General features: G+C 52.2%; 7 protein-coding genes across 7 annotated transcripts; 2 read left to right on the plus strand and 5 right to left on the minus strand.

Moving 5' to 3' along the window:
• Positions 1 to 402: 402 nt before the first annotated feature.
• Positions 403 to 1491, plus strand: BJX68DRAFT_252264 (2,4,5-trihydroxytoluene oxygenase; the record flags this gene model as incomplete). The annotated part of the gene is made up of 1 exon (XM_071042530.1): positions 403 to 1491. The coding sequence occupies one exon, from the start codon at positions 403 to 405 to the stop codon at positions 1489 to 1491; it is 1089 nt and encodes a 362-aa protein (XP_070904174.1).
• Positions 1492 to 1531: 40 nt separating this feature from the next.
• Positions 1532 to 2783, minus strand: BJX68DRAFT_276635 (NAD(P)/FAD-dependent oxidoreductase). Its single transcript, XM_071048149.1, has one exon. It carries the CDS (start codon positions 2745 to 2747, stop codon positions 1560 to 1562), a length of 1188 nt encoding a protein of 395 aa, XP_070904175.1. The 5' UTR covers positions 2748 to 2783; the 3' UTR covers positions 1532 to 1559.
• Positions 2784 to 4276: 1493 nt separating this feature from the next.
• Positions 4277 to 7722, plus strand: BJX68DRAFT_276637 (transcription factor domain-containing protein; the record flags this gene model as incomplete). The annotated part of the gene is made up of 4 exons (XM_071048150.1): positions 4277 to 4777; positions 4845 to 5020; positions 6020 to 7209; positions 7290 to 7722. The coding sequence occupies 4 exons, from the start codon at positions 4277 to 4279 to the stop codon at positions 7436 to 7438; spliced, it is 2016 nt and encodes a 671-aa protein (XP_070904176.1). The 3' UTR covers positions 7439 to 7722.
• Positions 7723 to 9649: 1927 nt separating this feature from the next.
• Positions 9650 to 10240, minus strand: BJX68DRAFT_226034 (uncharacterized protein). Its single transcript, XM_071038445.1, has 2 exons — positions 10109 to 10240; positions 9650 to 10050 (listed from the first exon to the last, which is right to left on the minus strand). Exons 1-2 carry the CDS (start codon positions 10115 to 10117, stop codon positions 9778 to 9780), a joined length of 282 nt encoding a protein of 93 aa, XP_070904177.1. The 5' UTR covers positions 10118 to 10240; the 3' UTR covers positions 9650 to 9777.
• A 299-nt stretch (positions 10241 to 10539) lies between these two features.
• Positions 10540 to 12188, minus strand: BJX68DRAFT_276639 (SNG1 family protein; the record flags this gene model as incomplete). The annotated part of the gene is made up of 2 exons (XM_071048151.1): positions 10540 to 11901; positions 11993 to 12188. The coding sequence occupies 2 exons, from the start codon at positions 12186 to 12188 to the stop codon at positions 10649 to 10651; spliced, it is 1449 nt and encodes a 482-aa protein (XP_070904178.1). The 3' UTR covers positions 10540 to 10648.
• Positions 12189 to 13854: 1666 nt separating this feature from the next.
• On the minus strand, positions 13855 to 15533 carry BJX68DRAFT_114300 (uncharacterized protein). The gene is made up of 2 exons (XM_071035971.1): positions 15252 to 15533; positions 13855 to 15176 (listed from the first exon to the last, which is right to left on the minus strand). The coding sequence occupies exons 1-2, from the start codon at positions 15440 to 15442 to the stop codon at positions 14015 to 14017; spliced, it is 1353 nt and encodes a 450-aa protein (XP_070904179.1). The 5' UTR covers positions 15443 to 15533; the 3' UTR covers positions 13855 to 14014.
• A 1743-nt stretch (positions 15534 to 17276) lies between these two features.
• BJX68DRAFT_252269 (sodium:solute symporter family protein) lies at positions 17277 to 19408 on the minus strand (the record flags this gene model as incomplete). The annotated part of the gene is made up of 3 exons (XM_071042531.1): positions 17277 to 17483; positions 17551 to 19274; positions 19327 to 19408. The coding sequence occupies 3 exons, from the start codon at positions 19406 to 19408 to the stop codon at positions 17277 to 17279; spliced, it is 2013 nt and encodes a 670-aa protein (XP_070904180.1).
• Positions 19409 to 19645: the final 237 nt, after the last annotated feature.

The following is a 19645-nucleotide window of genomic DNA, read 5'->3' on the forward strand; positions in this document are numbered from 1 at the left end:
GGGGCTCAGGCGCGCACAGTTCCTCCGCGGAGGATCTTTCTCAGAGTGTGGGTCCTGCACCCGCCACCGTGGTGGGGACATGGTACCTCGACTCGCGATGAGCCTCGGGGTGAATTGGGCCATTTGCCCACAGATGGTTCCATCCATTCCAAGGTCGCTCCGACAGTTTCCCTCCTCGGCGGCAACCAAGATCCACCAATGTGCAAGACAAAGGCCTCGGTCGTCACAAGGCACAGTGCCCTTTACTAACAACAGTCGTATAAAACATGACATGGAAAAAGGCAATAATGTCGCGGGATGACGGCGTCCTCAATCCTGTCTATCCTATAGAGCCTCATTCAGTCACCTACTTGCCGAAACAAACCCGTTCATACTTTCTGGGGCACAAACGAAGACGCACCAATGTCCCTCTGGCTGCTCGACGTGATCGCCCTGCTCCCCTCCAAATGGCAGAACTGGATCTTCCCCCCCTCCACTATCCCCATAGTCGAGAACTCGCCCGCCAAAGTCCAGCTGAGCCGCATTGCCCACGTCTACTTTGAGCACGCCGACCTCAACGCTTTCGCTGAATTTGCCAAGGACTTTGGCTTCGTCGAGGCCGAGTCGAAGGGCAAGACAATCTACTATCGTGGGTATGGACGCGACCCGTACATTTACGTGGCGTCTCAGAGCCCAACCGGGCGATCACGCTTCCTGGGCGCGGCATATGTTGCAAAGGACGAGGAGAACTTCAACAAAGCGGCGGCAATTTCTGGCGCAGTTCGCAAGTCTCTGCAAGACGCCCCGGGGGGAGGAGAGATGGTGACATTGGAACGGCCGAATGGGACATTTCTGCACGTGGTGTACGGGCAGACGGAGCGCGAGGTTGGGGAGGAAGAGATGAAGGCGCCGCCGACAGCGACGCATGTCTCGCAGGGACCCTTTAATACCCCGTTTGAGAAACCGCGCAAGGGCCAGTTCCAGCGGTACCATGATGGGCCGGCGCTGGTGCACAAACTGGGCCACTATGGGTACGTGTGCAAGGAATTTGAGACGGAGCTAGAGTTTTACACGGGCAACTTCAACTTTGTGCACTCGGATATCCTGTATCTCCCGCAGCTCAAGCAGAGGGACGTCATGACCTTTATGCACCTGGACCAGGGCGACGAGTACACGGACCACCACACCTTCTTCCTGCAGCGGGCGTCACCCACTGTGAGCGCGACGTACGTCCACCATACCTCGTTTGAGGTGGCAGACTTTGACACGCAGCTGATGGGGCACCACTACCTGGCTAAGAAAGGGTGGAAGAGTGTTTGGGGCGTGGGACGGCATATCCTGGGCAGTCAGATCTTCGACTACTGGTATGATAGTTCGCGGTTCAAGATTGAGCATTATGCCGACGGAGATGTTGTGAACAGGCATAATCCGACCCGCAGGGAACCTGTTGGCCCGCTGTCCGTGTGGGGCCCGGAGCTGCCCAGCGACTTTGGAGATAACAAGGCCAAGTAGATAGATGTATTGGGCTAGTAATATTAACCATATCACTCCTGAAATAATCAAACAACTACCTCACAGAATTAATGCTCCTCCCCTCGCAGGAACCTGGGAGCCTTGTACGTCAAAAAGTCTCTGCCTTTGAAGTACCACACCAGGCATCCAAACAGCGTCCAGCCCCCGACGTGTCCTGCCCCCGTCGATTGCCCCACGGGGACGACCATCATCTTCTTCTGCGCTTCTGCCAAGTACGTTCTAACCTGGCCCCTTTTCTCAATCGCCTCCACAATGTTCGCTGCCACGGTCTCTCCCTGAAGAGGCACTCGCGAGAGCAGCCGGTACGGATGGCAGGTAATATCCCCGAGAGCGTAGGTATCACTCCGGCTGACCCCGTCCTCTAGGACGCGGAGCTGATTGTCAACATTGACCCAGCCCTGGGCATTCAAAAAGCTCTTTGGGATAAAGGCGTTATTTGGAATGGTGCCTGTTGTGGCGACATAGGCATCAACGGTATACGTGCGCCCCGTGGACAGCTCGACCTTCCAGGTCTGGCTGTGAGCTTCGTGCACCGCGGCGACGACCGTGGCCCCGGTCAGGACATGGACATTCCGCTGGCGGAGGAGGAGTGACGCCGTCCTCTGCACAGGGGCAGTCGCCCCCGCCAACAGCTCGCTGCTCCGGGACACCAAGGTGATCTTCTTGGGACCCGCTACCTCGGCCAGTTCCCCGGCGAGTTCGACTCCGAGGGCGCCCGCACCACCGATGAGGATCCGCTTCGCGGTGCGCAGCTTCTCCTGCGCCTCGTGTATTGCCTTTCTTGTATCCTCAAAGGCAGTCGCCTTGAATGGGAGTCGCACCCCTGATTGTCCCAGCGTCGCAGGTGTCGTACTGCCAGAGGCAATCACGAGGTAATCGAAGCCGAACGACGTCGCAGTGGGAGGAGGACTGGTGGTGGTCGTAGCAGAATTCGCAGCCAGGGCGACGGAGACGGATTTGGTCGCGACGTCGATCTCGGTCACCAGGCCTTTGACAAAAGTGAATCTGTCCGCTGGGTAGTCGCGGAATGCGTCAGGAATCGAGTATAGGTACTTGCTTTGTGGCAGGCTCTCGGGCTTGACGAGGAAGCGCGGTGCGGCGATGTTGAAGTAGTATTCGTCCGAAGGGTTGATCAGGGTGACTTTTGCTCGCGTGGTCTGCCGGAGGAGCTTCTGGCTTACTGCGAGGCCTGCGTGCGAGCCGCCGATGACTACCACAGAGACGAGTTTGGACATGGTGATTGCTGAACGGTGCGTGGTTGCAGTTGCCACGGGTGATGGGTGTGTTGAGGGCGCCGCAGGGGCAGGGGCAGGGGGTGGATTCTGGGTTATAAACAAGCCGGGAATGGCCACTTTGAGGACCATTATTACGAACGGGCAGCAGCCAGCCTACTTAGTAGTATTGTCTCCCCGCGGGTGGAACTGCGAATGGCCGTTGGGCTGTAGCGGTGGCAATCTCGGGACAACTTCCTCGGAGGATCTTCAGAAACCCACCCTGTAAAAAGACTGCACAAGCCCCAGGTCCGTCTCACCCCTCGAGCGAGGAACCGCGCGCATCGTCTTCAAGAACGCCCACCTGGCGATCCCTCCGCGGAACAACGCTCGTACGCCTCGCCGATGGGGGATGCGCAAACTACTAAAGAATCACTGCCGAGGGCCAAGACTCAAGGTCGATCAGCACAATCCACTATCGAAATGAGCAGCCCTGGTAGTCCCCCATTCAAGGCCATCATCGTCGGCGAAGGCCCCGTTGGGCTCGCTGCCGCGCACGCCGTCCACCTGGCCGGTGTCGACTTTTTCGTCCTCGGGTGCTGGCCAGCGTATTTCCGAGGACTAGGGTTAGAGTCTTATTGTCCACCTGCATACATTTCGTGTCCTGCAGTAGTTTGGCATCCTCGACGACTTGTTACCGCGCGGTGCAGAATTGAACCACACCATCTGTCGTTTACTGCCGACGGGAACGTCTTTAGCGAAAGGGACAGGTACTCCTTAAAACGTGAAGCGTGAGTCGTCCGCAACTACAGAGCATGATGGTTCGCGCGACTACCTAGTGCCGTGATTGCCAAGCCAACAAGCCAGAGGAGGCGGGGGTCCATTGTAGGTAATTTATGTGGGTAGCTCCGGTGGAATATTATCCTTTGCAGATGGATATTGAGATCGGATTGTCAACTGTCTCCGACCGATGGATCACAAATACTAACCGACAGCAAGACAACGACGGTAGGATGTAGTCGAGAGCATCAGAGGCCATGTGAAAGTCCTTGCCGGCAATACCGTGAATGATCTTGTTGTCACTGCCTGCCGCCTATGCTGCAATGCTAGTTGCAGACATGCGAGGTTTGTGATGGTCAGGAGGATCAGCGGAGCCGGCTGGCAGCACAAGCGGCGCCCAAACTGGATGGCTGCAATTGCGATTGACACTTTGTGCTAGATTTTATCCCAGGCCGTGACCCTAGACACCTTGGATGAGGGCCGTCCACGTGTATATCCGCCATCTGGGGCCGCACTCGTGCCACCAATGTGCCTCTGCGTTGGCACATTCATATCAACTGAGACGGGAGCTCCACCATGGCGTTTACGGAAGGACTCTCTGACTCGGAGGAAGCCAAGGTGGTAGCGGCATCGGTCGCTTCTCAGCCACCAACGTGGAAGCCGGAGGGGACATGTGCCTGCGGCACAACCTGGGCCAGTCACCAGTCGGCACTACAGATATAAGCGGCACTAATCACCCACGTTCAGGTTACTTTAGCCACACAAGCTACACCATGGCAGACAGCGCTTCCTTTGCACTCATCACCGGCTGCAGTAGTGGAATCGGCAGGGAGCTTGCGGTGGCCTTTGCGGCGCGAGGCGTCACGGTGCTCGCCACAGCGCGGCGCACCGAGTCGCTCACCGAACTCACCAGCAAATACAGCAATATAAAAGCCTTCGCACTCGAGCTGAGTGATCCTGACAGTATTATACGACTGAAAAGCAGTGTCCTCAAGGAAACAGGTGGGCGCCTGGACTATCTGATCAACAATGCGGGAACGCACTACGCGGCGACGACATTGGACCTGGAGCTGAGCGAAGTTGCCGCTCTGTTCCAGATCAATGTCTTTGCGGTCATACAGTTGTGCCAGCTCTTTGTGCCTCTTCTCCGGCAGTCGCCTCGGGGACGCATCGTGCAAATTGGGAGTGTGACGCGGAACATACCCGTTGTGTGGCAGAGCGCATATAACGCGTCCAAGGCTGCGCTGAGCCAGTATTCGAGGACGCTCCGGCTGGTAAGCAGACACATCTTGCGGTGGTCGCTTCACAAGGGGATCGTTTCTAACCCACTCGCTCCAGGAGGTCGAGCCGCTCGGGATCGAGGTGATTGAGATTGTCACCGCGTTCGTGCAGAGCAACATTCTTCACCACGGTTTGCACGCGCCAGAGGGATCGGTCTATCTCCCCATCAAGGACGTCATCGAGGGCATCAAGTACCAGGGCAATGCAAATGGGATGCCGGCGAATGCCTATGCGGCGTCGGTTACTGACAAGCTGTTGCGGAGGCGTGTCGCTCCGGAGATCTGGGAAGGGGCCATGTCGTGGACAATTCGCCTGATTGTCATGATCTTGCCATTGCGGCTTCTGGTACGTGGTGTGCGCCCATAAGAGCCACTCGAGCTAATGTGTGGGCACTAGAATCTCGTGCTGTACCGGAAATTCCAGTTGAACGTTCTCAGGGGGCGAGAGTAATTGTGATTGGTTGAGAAAAGATGTGCCGCGGAGGAACAGTGGCCCCACCGTGCAGCCCCAGGTGGCCAGGATGACGCGTATGAGTTGATGGCTTCGTCCATAATCACCCGCGCAAAATCTGTCCATTCCACTCCTCCCTTCCCACCTTCATTTAGACCAAAGTAGCACATAACACATGGAGAATCCAAGCCAAGAGACACCCGCTCCCCCACTCAGAGTCTGTGATCGGTGCATCCGGTAACCCACTCGTGCCCCTGGTCTCTAGCAACCACGCTAAGACTCTCTGCAGGAAGAAGATCAAATGTCTGCCAGCACCGCCAGCTTGAGATACCGAGTTACTAAACACCTGCAGGCAACCTGGCGAGACCAACCTGCTCTCGCTGCTTTGACCTCGGCACGACGTGCACGTATTCCCTGGTGAAACGCAGGCCGGGTCCATCTCGTGGTTCACGGCAAACCAGGCGCCGATCAAGATCCCGCATTCCCTTTGGTACCTGTGCCAGTCCCCATCAATCCATACTGCGCCGCTAATGTATGCGGCCAGCTTCCCCAGACGGGACCCTCGCTGTGCCGGATCCCCACCCCGTTCGTTCCCCAACAGGCGAGCTTCCCACCCCAGCGGATCTGGCCTCGCATGATCAGTCTACCCATGCAGGCTCAGTGCAGCACCCGAGCGTCAGTCCCTCGTGTTCTAGCTATCTGCACTTCTCCACCCAGCAAGAGGAAGACCTGTACGTAGCCTTTCCTTTACCTCACTTCAAAGCTAAGTTTTCCTACTGCAATAGCATCCAAGGCTTCTTTGATATCGCACAGGATGCGAATCCCATCTTCTGCAAAGACCGCTTTCTCCACCGCTATCATAACTCGCTATGTAATCAAGACCTGATCACAACCATGGCCATCATTACAGGCAAATTGACCCGCCTCTCTATGGGTGACGACGGGCCGAATCTAGACGAGGAGCTTGACTCCTTGCTCAGCTCGAGCCTACTAGAAGCTGACCTTGTCGGAGACACCCCATCCCTTGATCAGTTCCGCAAGGCCTATATATTGGCGTTTTATGAATTTCATGATTTCCCCGGCCACCACTCCTGGTTGCGGATCGGCAGGGTCACCCGCATGGCCTATCGTATCGGGCTGGATCGTCTGGACCATATGCGCGCGTTGTACCTCGACTGGAGCATGATCAGCGAAGAGGATATCCAGGAATGGCGCACACTTTGGTGGCGCCTTTACCGACTCGACGCCTACTCCAATCTCGCCTCGGGAACGCCGTACTTGATTGACGATGCGATCATCAATACCTCTTTCAGCCTCAGTCATCAAGCAACCAATGCCTCGCAGGCGATTCTCCTTCCACCCGACGGGAATGGTCTCTCCGCACTCCTCCCGGCCATCACATCGGACCCCGAGACGTTGCTCGACAACATCCACAATATAACGGCCGCCACCTTGCGCCAGGCGGGGGTGGTCCTTCGCATGCACATGCTGAAATGGCAAGCTGGAATCCTGGCTCAAGTCGCCCTCGTCGAACGGCAGCTAACCACCCTACGTCTCGCCCTCCCCCCGGGCTGGCTCAACCCGCGACGCAGCGCATTCTCAAACGAGGCGCCCATCGACCACCACGCACGGCTGATCACTGTCTTCCACCTGCGCATGGCGCAGCTCCTTCTCTCCCTCGTCATGTGCGGGCAGGGCGAAGCAACCGACTGGCCGGCAAGCTGGCAGCGCGTTCTGGAAACATGCCAGGATATCGCGGCGCTTGCGGCGCAGTGGGACAGCGCATTCTGCCTCACGGTCGACCCGGCCATCACCTTTACCATTTTCACCACTCTCATCTTCTTCGATCTGCACCGCAAGTCCGGGGCCATGCTGGACAATGCGGTCCGCGCGAGTATCGAGCACGACATTACGGTTCTCCATCTGCTACTCAAACACTTTGCAAGCATCTGGACGCAGGCGAGGCTGTTGGCTTGTAAGTTTGCTCGTTTTCCCCCGTCCGTCTTACCGTTGTCTATTCCCTCGAAACTGCAAGCTGACGGGTGCCGGTAACAGTGTCATTTGAGAGCTTCAGCCAGTCCGTCTCCGGGCCGCTGACTTCCGACCATATCACTCTGATCCTGTCGCGCTTCGAGGCGCCCCTCCACCCGCGCTGGCTGCAATTTCTTGCATCGGCTGGGCCAGCCCTCGAGGCTTGTCAATGATCGACACCAGCTGTTTTGTTTTAGTTTCGGTTTTGGCTATAGTTTGTCTCGAAATCTGGATCCCCACGTGACGGAAGGGGCGTCGAAGCGACGGATGGATCCATAGTGTGCGTAATTCGGAACTTTGGATATCGGATACAGTGCGAAAAGGAAAAAGAAAAAGAATAAAAACAAGAAGATAGGAACCAGCTCGTGAGCATATTGCTTAGTCCTTGAGGAAATAATAGGATATCGCACTAGACAGGCAGTGGGAAAAGCAATGGATCTCCCTGCAGACCTCTGACTAGACTTAAGGGGAAGCCATGGATACAAGACTAGTACAGTTGAAAACGGGGAACAGGGAAAACAGGGTCCCGGGAGACTTTACACTAAACCCATCCGCTGTAAGATGGCGTGGGTTCGGATTCCATGAGAGCAAAGCCTCCGCGGAGGAGGCCACGGAAATACCTTGGAACAACTTAACCCTGACAAGTGGGGACTGTTCTATCTGCAGGGGGGCGCAGAGTCATTCGAAAGGTACTACTTCTCGGCAGCCGGTTGATCCAAGACGCCACCATCTATCCCCCTCGGAGGAACCAGACGGAACATATCCAGGAGGATGTAGTAAAGACGAAAGATAACCTTGAATGAAACTTGAGATACTGGTTGACACAAAGATACCCAATGACCCCAAAGAGGTGAACCGGAATCTTGCCATTATTCCTTTTTAAATGTCTTACAAAGAAAGTAAAGTAACAAGTCAGTAACCTGACCTCGACTGAAACCGTCGCATTCTGCGACTGATGGACACTCTTGCCCAGAACGCCTTACTTTGCAAGATCCCCCGCTTACTCAGACTTTTAGCATGGGAGCTAACACCCATGGAGGAAGGCGACCATATACTTAAAAATTTATATTGACCCCAAGGAGAAAGCTAACTACCGGGAATACGGAGTGGGCTTGCTCTATTAGCTAGCCAAGGCAGCATGTCTAAATGTAGAAGAAGGGGAGTCTTGGGCTAGGCCGCTAGGGACATATATTTTGAAGACTATAATGCTTAGTTTATATTACTGCTTACCTTAACCCCCTGACCTTACCTAGTTTAAGGTCTATTTCCCTAGGTCTATCTAGTAAATGTAGAGGGTTATTAGTAGACTTGTCAACCAGGAACCTGGTACACTGGGCTCGATATCATCGAGTTCCTTTGGGAGCAGTATAGAGATGAAGTGCACTTCACAGAGAAGGTTTTTACAGGCGGCTCTCCAAAAGCCCAGCTACATACTACAGTTGATCCTCACGGATTGTGGCCACGATAAGGAGATCACTGACGACCTCTTGTCATTTGCGGCACATTACTCAACCCAAGAGAACCTAGAGCGTCTCCTATTTGGCGGATGTGATGATCACAGAGGACATCTGGAGAGGTGCTGCTGAGAGCAGGGAGGGCACCAGGAGGCTGGAATGGTTGCTAAAAGAGTACCAGGATCATATTGTCATTACGCCCGAGCTGATAGCCGCTGCCGCTGGGAATGCAGGTACGGGCGACAAAATGGTTCGCTTGCTCCAGGCGGATTTTTCAGACGAGGTACGATCTGCACATGGTGATCAGGCTTTACTGGCTGCTGCATGCTCGGGGCAGACAATATTTCGAGATGACTTTTGAACGAGCCCGATAGATGGAATTATGGGCGATTTGCGACCTTTACCATGCGGTCCAGAATAATGATTTCTCAACCGTGAAGTCCCTCTTGGCAAAAGGAATTCACCCTGACCACCCAGACTATATCTACCAGGTCCCCCTACCCATCGCTTGCAGAAACGGCTATGAATAAATCGTCAATGCGCTTCTAGAGATAGGCCTAGTCGATGTGAATGCTCACAATTACAAGGGCCGAACGCCTCTATACCTCGCTCTATCTGGGTGGCATCGCGATCTGGTCCGCCCTCTGCTGAAAGCAGGCGCTGAAAGCAGGCGCTGACCCCAATATCAAGGATTACAGGGGTAAAACTCCCTACTCAAAAGCAGAAAAGAACGGAGACTACGTTACATTAATGCTACACCCTTGCTATTTTTAGTATTCTATTATTATTATACTTTAAATAGCCATCTCCTTTATAATTTTGACGGAAGAGATCCGACAAGCTCGTTAATGTTACGAATAGATATATTTCGCCATTGGTCAGATATTCCCGTTCTCATGTGTTCAACAGTATCAAATGTTGGCTTTTGAAGCTGCTTTTTGACTTAGTGAACGACGTCTTCAGCTAGGTTGAGATCGGAGCAAAATGGAGGATACTGGACCAGCTGCAACCCAGCTTTTTTGGCGCATTGTGAGAAAAAGCTCCCCACTTGGGGATTATCAGTCGCTAAGCAGGCCTTTTCGACAAATACATAACGCTTCTGATATGTGCCGTGTTCCCTTGCAGATCCATTCATCAATGTAAGCTGACCGAAAACCGTTTCGAGCGCGATCTGTGTCGGAGTGAAGGATAACCAGAGCTTTCTGGTGCAGTCCAATAATCACCCCGAACTGAAGTTCAGTTGCCCTGCGTCGTTTATTCTGGCAGTCTGCACAAAGAAGAGCAACCATGTTGATGTAGGTTTTTGTCTCATGGTTTTCGCCAAGGTCAAACTGCACAATGGTAAGCATTGTGACCTGGTATTGATTAATTATGGTTGCTGTTACATACCGAGGCCATTTTGATTTAATACTTAAACTGCAGAGGTTCTAAGACGGTATATAAAAGGGTAAGAAGGTCACAGTTATATCTGTTAGGTGGGGCGAGGCATTCGCTTATGTTTCCCGACGAAGTCTCTAGCGTTTTTGGAAGCTGTGGCGGAGCTGAAAGGGCGCGGGAGGCGAGAGAGAGGGCCGGGACCTGGGAGATTATGGGATGCCAAGTGGTCCAGGGGCGCAGACGCTTTCCGCATCGATCGACTACATCTGCATAATTCTGTGCTACACTATGTACACAGTCTAGGAGGGGAGCTACCAAATTAAATAAATTATCTCATTAACCATAGAACAACTTAGAATCACCACAAGTAATTATCTACCTATATAGTGTACAGTATGTGGCGATTGCAGGTAACTGTATAGTACATAGAAGATCTTGTGTAGGGCCATCTCCGCCATGAAGTACATAGAGTACAGTGGTGGCGACCACCTTGGAAACACTCAAGTTCAAGTTTGCGCAGTGATAGTACATACACAGAAAGTATCCGAGACATTATTCCTTGAAAGGAAGATTGAAACAAGGTCCAGTACTTCCGCGGCTGGTCGCGACTCTGTCAACTTTTGGTCGCGACATTTCCCGCCGTATCATCTCCGAGAGTTCTTCATCTGGTTGAGTCGCCGTAGTTCCCCGCCTCTGTCTAGGAGCCTCTCCAGCCTCTCGGACGGTTTCTGACGTCTCTACCTCCTCTCCTTGACCGGTCTCATCAGTATGAAATTGAGACTGTCGCTCAAGGACCATTGCTTCGATGCGATCTTGCATGGCCTTCTCAGCAAATTCCTGTTCAATCATGGCGTAATGTGACCTCCTGTAGACGCCGACAGTACTTAGAATTAGACCAACAACTTCGTAGACGAAGAGAACGGGGAGTGCGTAGTAGAGCTGCGGATTGCACCCTCTGGACCAAATGTCGACAAGGACATTGAAAATGCTGTGTGCCGGCAGAGCATAGCCCACACGGTAAAAGGCGGGCGAGAGCTCAAAGGGGAGAAGAATAGATGTGACGTTCGCCGCAATCCAGGATATCAATGCCATAGGCACATATGGGGGTGGCAGCCAAATCGTGAAGACATCCAGGACAAGGAAATTTAAGTGCGCGAAAAGCCACAAGGCCATCCACGTTATGACAAATTGGCTACCGCTGACATGCCAGCCGTGGCGGAACGCCCAGATCGCGCCGGTGGTACATAAAGAGCCAATGAATGTGTAAGTACCCGATATCATCTGGCGTACAATGGCAATTCGATGCGGGTAGAGCGAGGTGTAAAGTTGGAATTGTTGGTACAGACCATTCACATAACCCAGGAAGAAGAATTCCTGAATCAGGATCAGAATGATGACCAGCGTATTATAGATCGCTCGGGATCCTTGTGTTGTTGGTTGCAGGTTCACTGAGGACAAAACCCATGGATTCGAAAAAGCAGCCAGGGCAGCAGAGTCGGATGCGTTCAATGTCTGGATAAGTTGCTTCCCATCTGCTTGTGTATACGCGACTCGTGCAGCTTCCACCAACGCCTTTAGATTATCGGATATGGCGGAGTCAACAACTGTGGGATAGCGCGCCTCGTTCCAAACCATCGTCATAACATCGCTTTTGTTGTATGAGGCAGCTGCTGATCCGCCTGCAACTGCAGCCGACAAAAGATTCGAAGCGTTGGGGGCGACGTAAAGAGCTGCCCAATAGTCGATATCACAAACAGCGTCATCGATGCTGTTGGGATCGGGGTAAAAGAGAGCAGGTCGCTCAACTAGGGTCGGAAAGCCAGTGCTCGCCATTTTGTTGTATGCGCTGCGCACAGCATTGCCAATCGCACCGCCATCATAGTCGACAAACAAAACGTTGATGTTGTGTGTGCCCGGTCTGCTGGAAAAGTGAGCCGAAGAGGTAGCAGAAGAGTCCTAGAAAGAGGAATTGCAGCAGGAGTAGATTGATTGTTGCGGCCTTCAGTAGCGCCAGACGACGCGGTCGAACGGTGGGATCATGGATGCTGGGCCGCTGTTGGCGGGCCCTGGGGTAGAAGTCCCCCAGCTTCATAATTATTTGACAATGGGAATCTGCATCAGCCAATCTCGTCACTATTTCACGAAGACAGAATGACGAGAGCCAAGAGAGACAGTGTGCGTCCGTGCGTGCCGTACAGTATTCCAGTTGACGCGGGGTTGAAATTTTTACATAAGCGCCCAGGCCGGTCGGACATACAGTTCTACGTCAAAAGTCTCCGTACGATGCCCCACCACATCAAAATATATAGTTTCATCGCCGCGATTCAACTACAAATTACTCAACGAATTGAAGCTCTAAAAACCTGTAAAAAATATATATTATAGATCTGGATCGCGCGCATCTAAAAATACCAATTTCAACGCCTAATACTTTGTGTACCAACCGCGTGCAGCAATTACGGCCGCAACTCGCCGCGGCATCGATTCAACCAACCAGTCAAAGTAATCCTGACCAATTAACTCCCAGGCTTGCTTGATAAGCTCTATAAATTACTTATAGAGTTCCTTTTCAGTCCCCTTAAAGGTTTCTATATTAGGATTAATCTAATATATCGTCTCCTTCAAGCGGGCCCACGCATGCTTGATGGGATTTAAGTCGGGTGAATATGGTGGCCACTCTAACGTCTCTATAGCCATCTCCTCTAACCAATCCTTGACGATTTGAGCTGTATATATGGGAGCGTTATCCTGCATAAAGACTATATCTGGTCCCTAAAAACTAGGAAGATTATCCTATAAGAGGTCGAGATATGAGAACTAGGAGTAGCTATTTCGTTGAGAATCCAGATCGCGCTTTAAAAGGTTGATTTCCACGTGCCCACCACCCCAGATCGCGCTCTAAACCATTATAGATATTCCCTTGCTCTTATTATATGGGAATATAAAGTCTTTCTTCTATTTCTTGTTACGTAGGTTGAGCCTGAAGCACCAACGTCGGCGCTTACCTTAACCAATTTCAATGGAACATTCGTCACTAAACGCGATTAGGCGCCATTACTCCTTCGGCCAATTCTCGCGCGCTAAACACTAATTATATCATATATCCGCGTGTTGATTAAGTAATTTAGGCCTGCACTTCACCCTCTAATGTCCATAACCTGACTCTTTGATCATTCGAAGTATTATGGAGTTTAACGGGGTGATTAGGATTTACATGCGAATTTCTCTATATAGGATGAAGGGATTCTGGTGGATAAGCTATAGAATGTGAGCTTTAATCCTCTTATCAATTATTTTAGGTCTTCTAGAGTGAGATATCAAGGCGCTATTAAAGCGTTAAGGTGAAAGTTCGATTATGTATTGCACCAAGGATTTCAGAATATCAAGGACGCGACTAATCGTGGCTATTAGCAGCCCAATTTTTCGTAGGCCGTCAATTTGACCTCTGCGATGAATTCCCAGCTCATTATTTCGTATACGATCGTTGTTTAGAGGCGCCAGAGGCCTTCGTTGAGGAGGCATAATTTTTTGAAGTTGGTGGTGGAGACGCGTTGCGACGCGACGCGCGAAAATCGTACGGAGACTTTTGACGGGGACTGTATATCTGTGCCTTTATGCTTTCAACCTTGGTCCCTGTGTCCTTTCGAAGACGACTCGAAGGGAGTACTTGAAATATATATCTTTCTTAAGTGCTGCTCAAAGTAATATTAGGCTTTAATTATAGCTATCGACTATACTAGGACTATGCCCATCACTGTAGAAACTGGATTCAAGACCCTATAGATTCGTCATGGTCTCTTACACGTTGATTCTTAGCGTGGCTGCTCTTTGTTGAGTTACTAACACTACCTCCGGCTGCGCCATAGGCATACCACTGCCCTCACAATGGATCTGAATATCTGACTAGAAGCAAACCTACTACTCCAGCTTTCTCGGACCCAACGCGAAATTGAACTCCTTCAAATGCGGCGAGAGCTTATATCTTGCAAAGAGCTGCCCGTTCTCGACCAAGATCCGCCGTAGCATATCCCCCCTCTCCTTCTCTCCTTGAGGCCACACCCCGTCCCATATCCTCACATACGGCTCGATAACCGCTAAAGCCTCCTTCAGCCACACACCTGCCTTGCCCTCTTTGATCCTCCTGCTCTGCACCACCCCCTTCTCCAGCTCTTGTAGATAATCTTCCCTCTCTTGCCCTGTTTTGACCGCAGCCCCCATCACCCCAAGTAAGATATGCGACCGCACTGCAAGATCCAAGTCACCCATCTCTACACCCTTTGTCTCTTCCACCGCAACAGCAGCCAAAAACTCCACCTCCTCCTCACTACCAAGCTCCCCATCCCACCCCCTCAACCACGAGTATGCCCCAATCCCGCCATCAGGCCATCCACACCACATAATCTCGCTCTTCCACGCAGCATCCTCCACATCCGGCTCAACGACGCCACTACTTCCCCAGCTTGCCTCCCAAGCCTTCACCGAGTACTTCTTCTGCCACTGGTACACGTCAAACATCCCCTGCGCGGCCAATACCCCGAAGCGATTCACGTCCCACGCGTCCGGGGACAGCGTCGTTGGCTTATTCGGTGGGCCGAAGAACCCGACACCCATGCGCTCAAGCCAGAAGCGCGCTTGCGTCTCCGAATAAGGCGGAACACTGGGGTGCTTCTTGCGCAGGCGGTTGATAGTCGTCTCCAGCGTGCTGAGGGCTATTTCGATAAGAGTCGCAACCGAAAGCAATTTTTGTCTGTGGCGGGTGCGACGGACGTTGTACGCCCAGCGGGGGAGTTTCGTGGCATGCGGGCCACCACCGGGGTGAGGTCGCTTGCGCGTCTGGTCCAGCGGGGAGTCCGAGTCAGGTAGATCTTGGAGATCAGGGAGGCGGTAGAAGCGTGCTGTGGTGGGCTGTCTTAAAAACGCCTCAGAGTAATAAGAGCGCCAAGCGGATGGGTTAAGGAGCGCTTGGTGTTCCGTGTAGAAAGCTTCGAAGTCATCGGGGGAGGGGAATTCACCCTCTGTTTGGTCAGAGGAGCGGTAGATGGCTGCTGCAGTTTGAGCGAGGTAAAATAAATCCAGGGTGCTGTGGTTGTGATGGTCAGTCTTCGTTCGTAGTATAGTTAGTGTGTTCAAGATAGCCGTCGTAAGATTAACTGACCGATTCAACCTTAACTCGCCCTCGCCAAATGACCAGCCGTGCTCGTGCAGATTCTCAATCACATCAAACACACCATTGCCGAGCCACAGTCCCTCATCCATGTAGATGAATGCTATCCATAACACTTTCTCGTGGCTGTCGACCGGCACCACGCCGTTTTCGACGTCGGCGAGAAATTTTTCAGCACTCATGTCAATCTCTGCAACCTATAAGGGATCACGATTGGCTAAATAGGAATTGCTATCAAGGGAGCACGAGCTGTATCAAGGATCAGGATGGACTCAGAGCAGGGTGGATGATGCCGCGAAGGGAATAGGAAATCAACAGATGCCAAAGTGTTACAGCTGATCTTATGCCTAGCCCCTTTAGGCCTAGCGCATCATCACCAGTGCAGCCAAGTGTTGTCATCTGAAACGAGCGGCCGTAGCTCATGACACCGACAGCAAGTTTAGTGGCCAGGACACCAGCATTGGTAATCATGGACAGGGCAAGGATGTTCTTAGTGATATTAGTCTACGAATGCAGATAGTTACCTACTAGGCAGCTATTAATCACGTGCTTACTCGCATAGTCCCACTAACTATGAAGATTATAGGTTATATAGACGATATAATCAGCTAGGGCTAACATTTTACTAAGTTATAATAGCCTTGAAGGTACTAGTACGAAGCTAGCGCCTAGAACAAGATAGGCTTGCTTAAAGGCATTACTACTCGCAGCTTTATAGAGAAGGTAAAATAGTTCTCTGCATCCTTGGTAGTCCCCATCTTTAAGTTAGTTTTGCTGTAGCAACTCACAAGAGAGAATTTAAAATAGAGGAATCACGTACCTGGTGGAATGCCGGGGATGTCTGGCGCATTAGGATCTACAGCTCGGCTCAGTACGCCCGCCTTTCTTACCAAGACCCATACAACTTACATTCCCAGTCTATATCAATGCCAGCGAGGTCATGCTGCCATTGTCTGCCGTTGTGCTTTTGGGCGAGGGAAAGTTCAGCGTCGCTGAGAAAGAGCTTGCTGGGGATGTCCGCGGTGCCTGGCTGGATGAAAAAGCAAGGCAAGGATTAAGGTCATTATACTCCTAAATTTGTGGACAGCGCCTTACTGATATTTGACGAGCCGATCCGGTGGATCCAGAATCCGATATCCAATAAAGGCGTGGGAACGATGAGGAGGTTGAGTTTCAGGACGACCTTGCGCTCTTCGAAGGTATCAGTTGCTGCGAACCGTGGTACCAGGCACGACCCTGGCGTTTGCTGAGCATTATGGATAAAAAGCCACTGAAAGGTCGAACACGGCGTGTGGGGCAACGCCTGAATTTGAGAGAGGAAATAAAATGGCTTCAATTACTTGAAAAAAGCAACCGCGGTTAGAACCCTGATATTTATACTATCCGTAGGATGTCCGAGGTTAGATACCCACATGGAGGATCCCATGGAAGAATTAGCACACTATGAGATGCACATCCCATTATGTATGTTATTGGACATGACACCGACTTCCCTCGAGTCGGACTCATATGCAGCGCCTTGCGAGAACCGGGTATCACGAGTCATGCATCTTACCAGGATGCGAAATAAGCTCATCATTCGCATTACAGATGCGTGGCAGGTGGTCAAACGGGATCTGATAGGATGTTCTCTACGGACTAGGTGCTTTGTCAATTACGCCATGCAGGATGGCCCGTTTCTTCGATGGCGAACAACCGTACCCCAATTCCTCATAGATACAACCCGGACTATGAATTCCGGGTTAATTTCACAGTACTAGGGGCTATTGCTTCCGGATTAGGCAAAATGGTACTGGATGCTGGAGCGTATCCTCCAATGGTTGCGACAGCAACAGTAGTTGTGCTATGATTGGATTTGATAGATGGCATGTTCTATCAAACCACCAAATCTATGAATCTAGTATACCATGATCAAGATTTCCTTCTACTGTGACATCTATAAATCTCAAATCTATTTTAAATAGGTCTTCTCATCCTTCAAGGCGATTACGTCTTTCTTCCTTTATCACAGTGACCTCAAGCTTTCGTAATAACCCCAACCTCCTCAGTAGAGGATCCATCTGCTTGGATCTCACCGCGTTCTAGAACGTTCTCACTGGTCCTTTTCCTCTTGAGCACAGCCCACATCTGCTGCAGTCCGCCATCAACAAGCGGATAGAAGATGGCCACGACGAGCGTAAACCACAACCATAAGAGTGAGATGACAACCCACGCAATGAAGAACTGCCAATTCATCCCACCATTAGTATTTCGAATCAATGATTGCCAAGACAGGGTAAAGTAAACTCACACTCTTCGAAAAACTCATTCTAGCCCCGAACATTGGCACAGGCCAGAGGAGTACATGTCCGATGACGGTAAACGCCGCCCAGAAGGCTGCCCAGCGGCTCATTCGCTTGAGATACTTTGTTCGTTCGGGCGTGAAGAAACTCGGGTTCGTTTCTTCCACTTCTTGATCCGTGCGGCCTGGTAGAGCGGTCTTCCCCTCATCAGGACGGACTTGTTCAATCTGCCCGAGCACCGCCCAGTCAAAGTCCTCATTCTGAATCAACGATATAATAACGGTAACAGGAAGCGGGACAACAAAAGCTGTAACCGTCGCGAAAAGACAAGGCATCGTCCCGCCCGTCGAAGTAATCGTAATCTCGCCATAATACGCAAACGCCGTCCCAAACCAAACCGCCAAACCCGAGGCCATGCCCACGATCGGAGCCGCAATCGCTGCTGCCCTCGTCTGCCGCTTCCACAGCAGCGCAAGACACGTGGGAAAGACACCGGGACACGTGAGCAGGCCGATCATGTACAACAGCCAGGTCATATCGACGCCGCCCTTGTGGAATGCCGTTGCGAGCGTCGAGATGAAGAGCGAGGAGAAGACGACGCCGATGTGTGACCAGCGGAGGAGTTGTGCGTTTGTGGGTGCCTTGTTAAAGTATGTTCCGTAGATGTCAAAGGAGATGATGGAGCTGGTGGCGATCATCTGCGCCGAGGCAATGGATGTGGTCGACATGAAGATTGTAACGAGGATTGCGCCGGCGCCTGCCTTGCCCGCGACGGTTTGCGCGACGTAAGGGAGGACAAGGCCCGCGTTGACCTCGCCGGGCGTCATTGCGTTGGGGAAGGTCGGCCATCCAGACGTCTTCTCCAGCGCGAGTGCAGCGAGGCCCACGATCGTGCCAAACGCCCAGGGCACAGAAAACGAGGCCACGCCGCCGAGAATGTACCCCGGGACGGTAGCTGCAAAGTCTGCAGAGAAGCCCTTTTGCCAGAAGCCCGTGTCCATGATCACGGCGCCGACGTTGCCGGTTACGTGCAGGATGCCAAAGTATAGGCATTGTTCGCTTCGCATGGTTAGGTAGGAACCCTGGTAGTTACCTGCAACGGGCTTTTCTTTTCCAGCGAGGACGACGGCGTCGTACAATGCGCCGATTGAGCCGATTTCGTTGACGGTTATCACCTTGATGGTGAACCAACAGATGATTATCATGATGATGAACGTATGAACGTAGTCGGTGAGGAAGGTCGCCTTGAGTCCACCAAAGTACGTATAGACAGCAACACCCAGCGGAAGCAAGTACGAGGAAGCGATAACATTCATTCCAGTCAACGCACTAACACTCGTACTCGACCCGACAATCATACTCGTGAACACAAACGTATTATTCAACAGACACAGAAAGATCCAAAGCTGATGCGCGCGCGCCCCATAGCGCACTTTGATGATTTCCAGCAGTGTATGCGCATTCGGTGCGCGGCGCTTTGCTTGGATCGCGAGGTAGGCCATGAGCGTTATCATCGTGCTGGCCGAGGCTCCCCACCACACGCCCAGGGCGAGCCCGTAGCTGTATGTTAGCAGTGTTGCGCCGAGCAGAGCGGAGCTGTATAGCCAGGAGGAGATGACGGCGCACGAGGTTAGCCCTGTGCCGATTGTGCGGTTGGCGACCATGAATGTTTCGGTGCTGTTGGCGTCTTCGTTGAAGGTTTTTTTGAGCATTTTTGTTACCCAGACCATGCCTTCGCTGAGTTAGTGAGTGCTATTCTGTTTTGGCTTAATCGTTGAGCGTACCAATTGCAAAGGCCACGCCGAGTCCGACGACGACGCCATATCCTGCGCCTTGAGGCAGCGGGGGAGGGACCTGACTCGACATGGTGACTGTGTTCGAGTGAGAAACTTGTGCAAAAGCGAGCAAAAAAAATCCCTGTCGCACGGGCACCTTTATCTCACAGGCCGAGCTTCCGATCTCGCTCAAAACGCAATTGCGGATTATGACTTTGTCCCGAAAATGATGTGCTCGACCCAACATCTCCAACTCGGATGGCTAAACGGCTCGAAATCCTTCCATCACGAGCAACGATGACAGGTGTACCTCGCTGGCCAAATCTCT

Source organism: Aspergillus pseudodeflectus, assembly GCF_044049435.1.
Source record: "Aspergillus pseudodeflectus strain CBS 756.74 chromosome Unknown BJX68scaffold_3, whole genome shotgun sequence".
NCBI lineage: Eukaryota > Fungi > Ascomycota > Eurotiomycetes > Eurotiales > Aspergillaceae > Aspergillus > Aspergillus pseudodeflectus.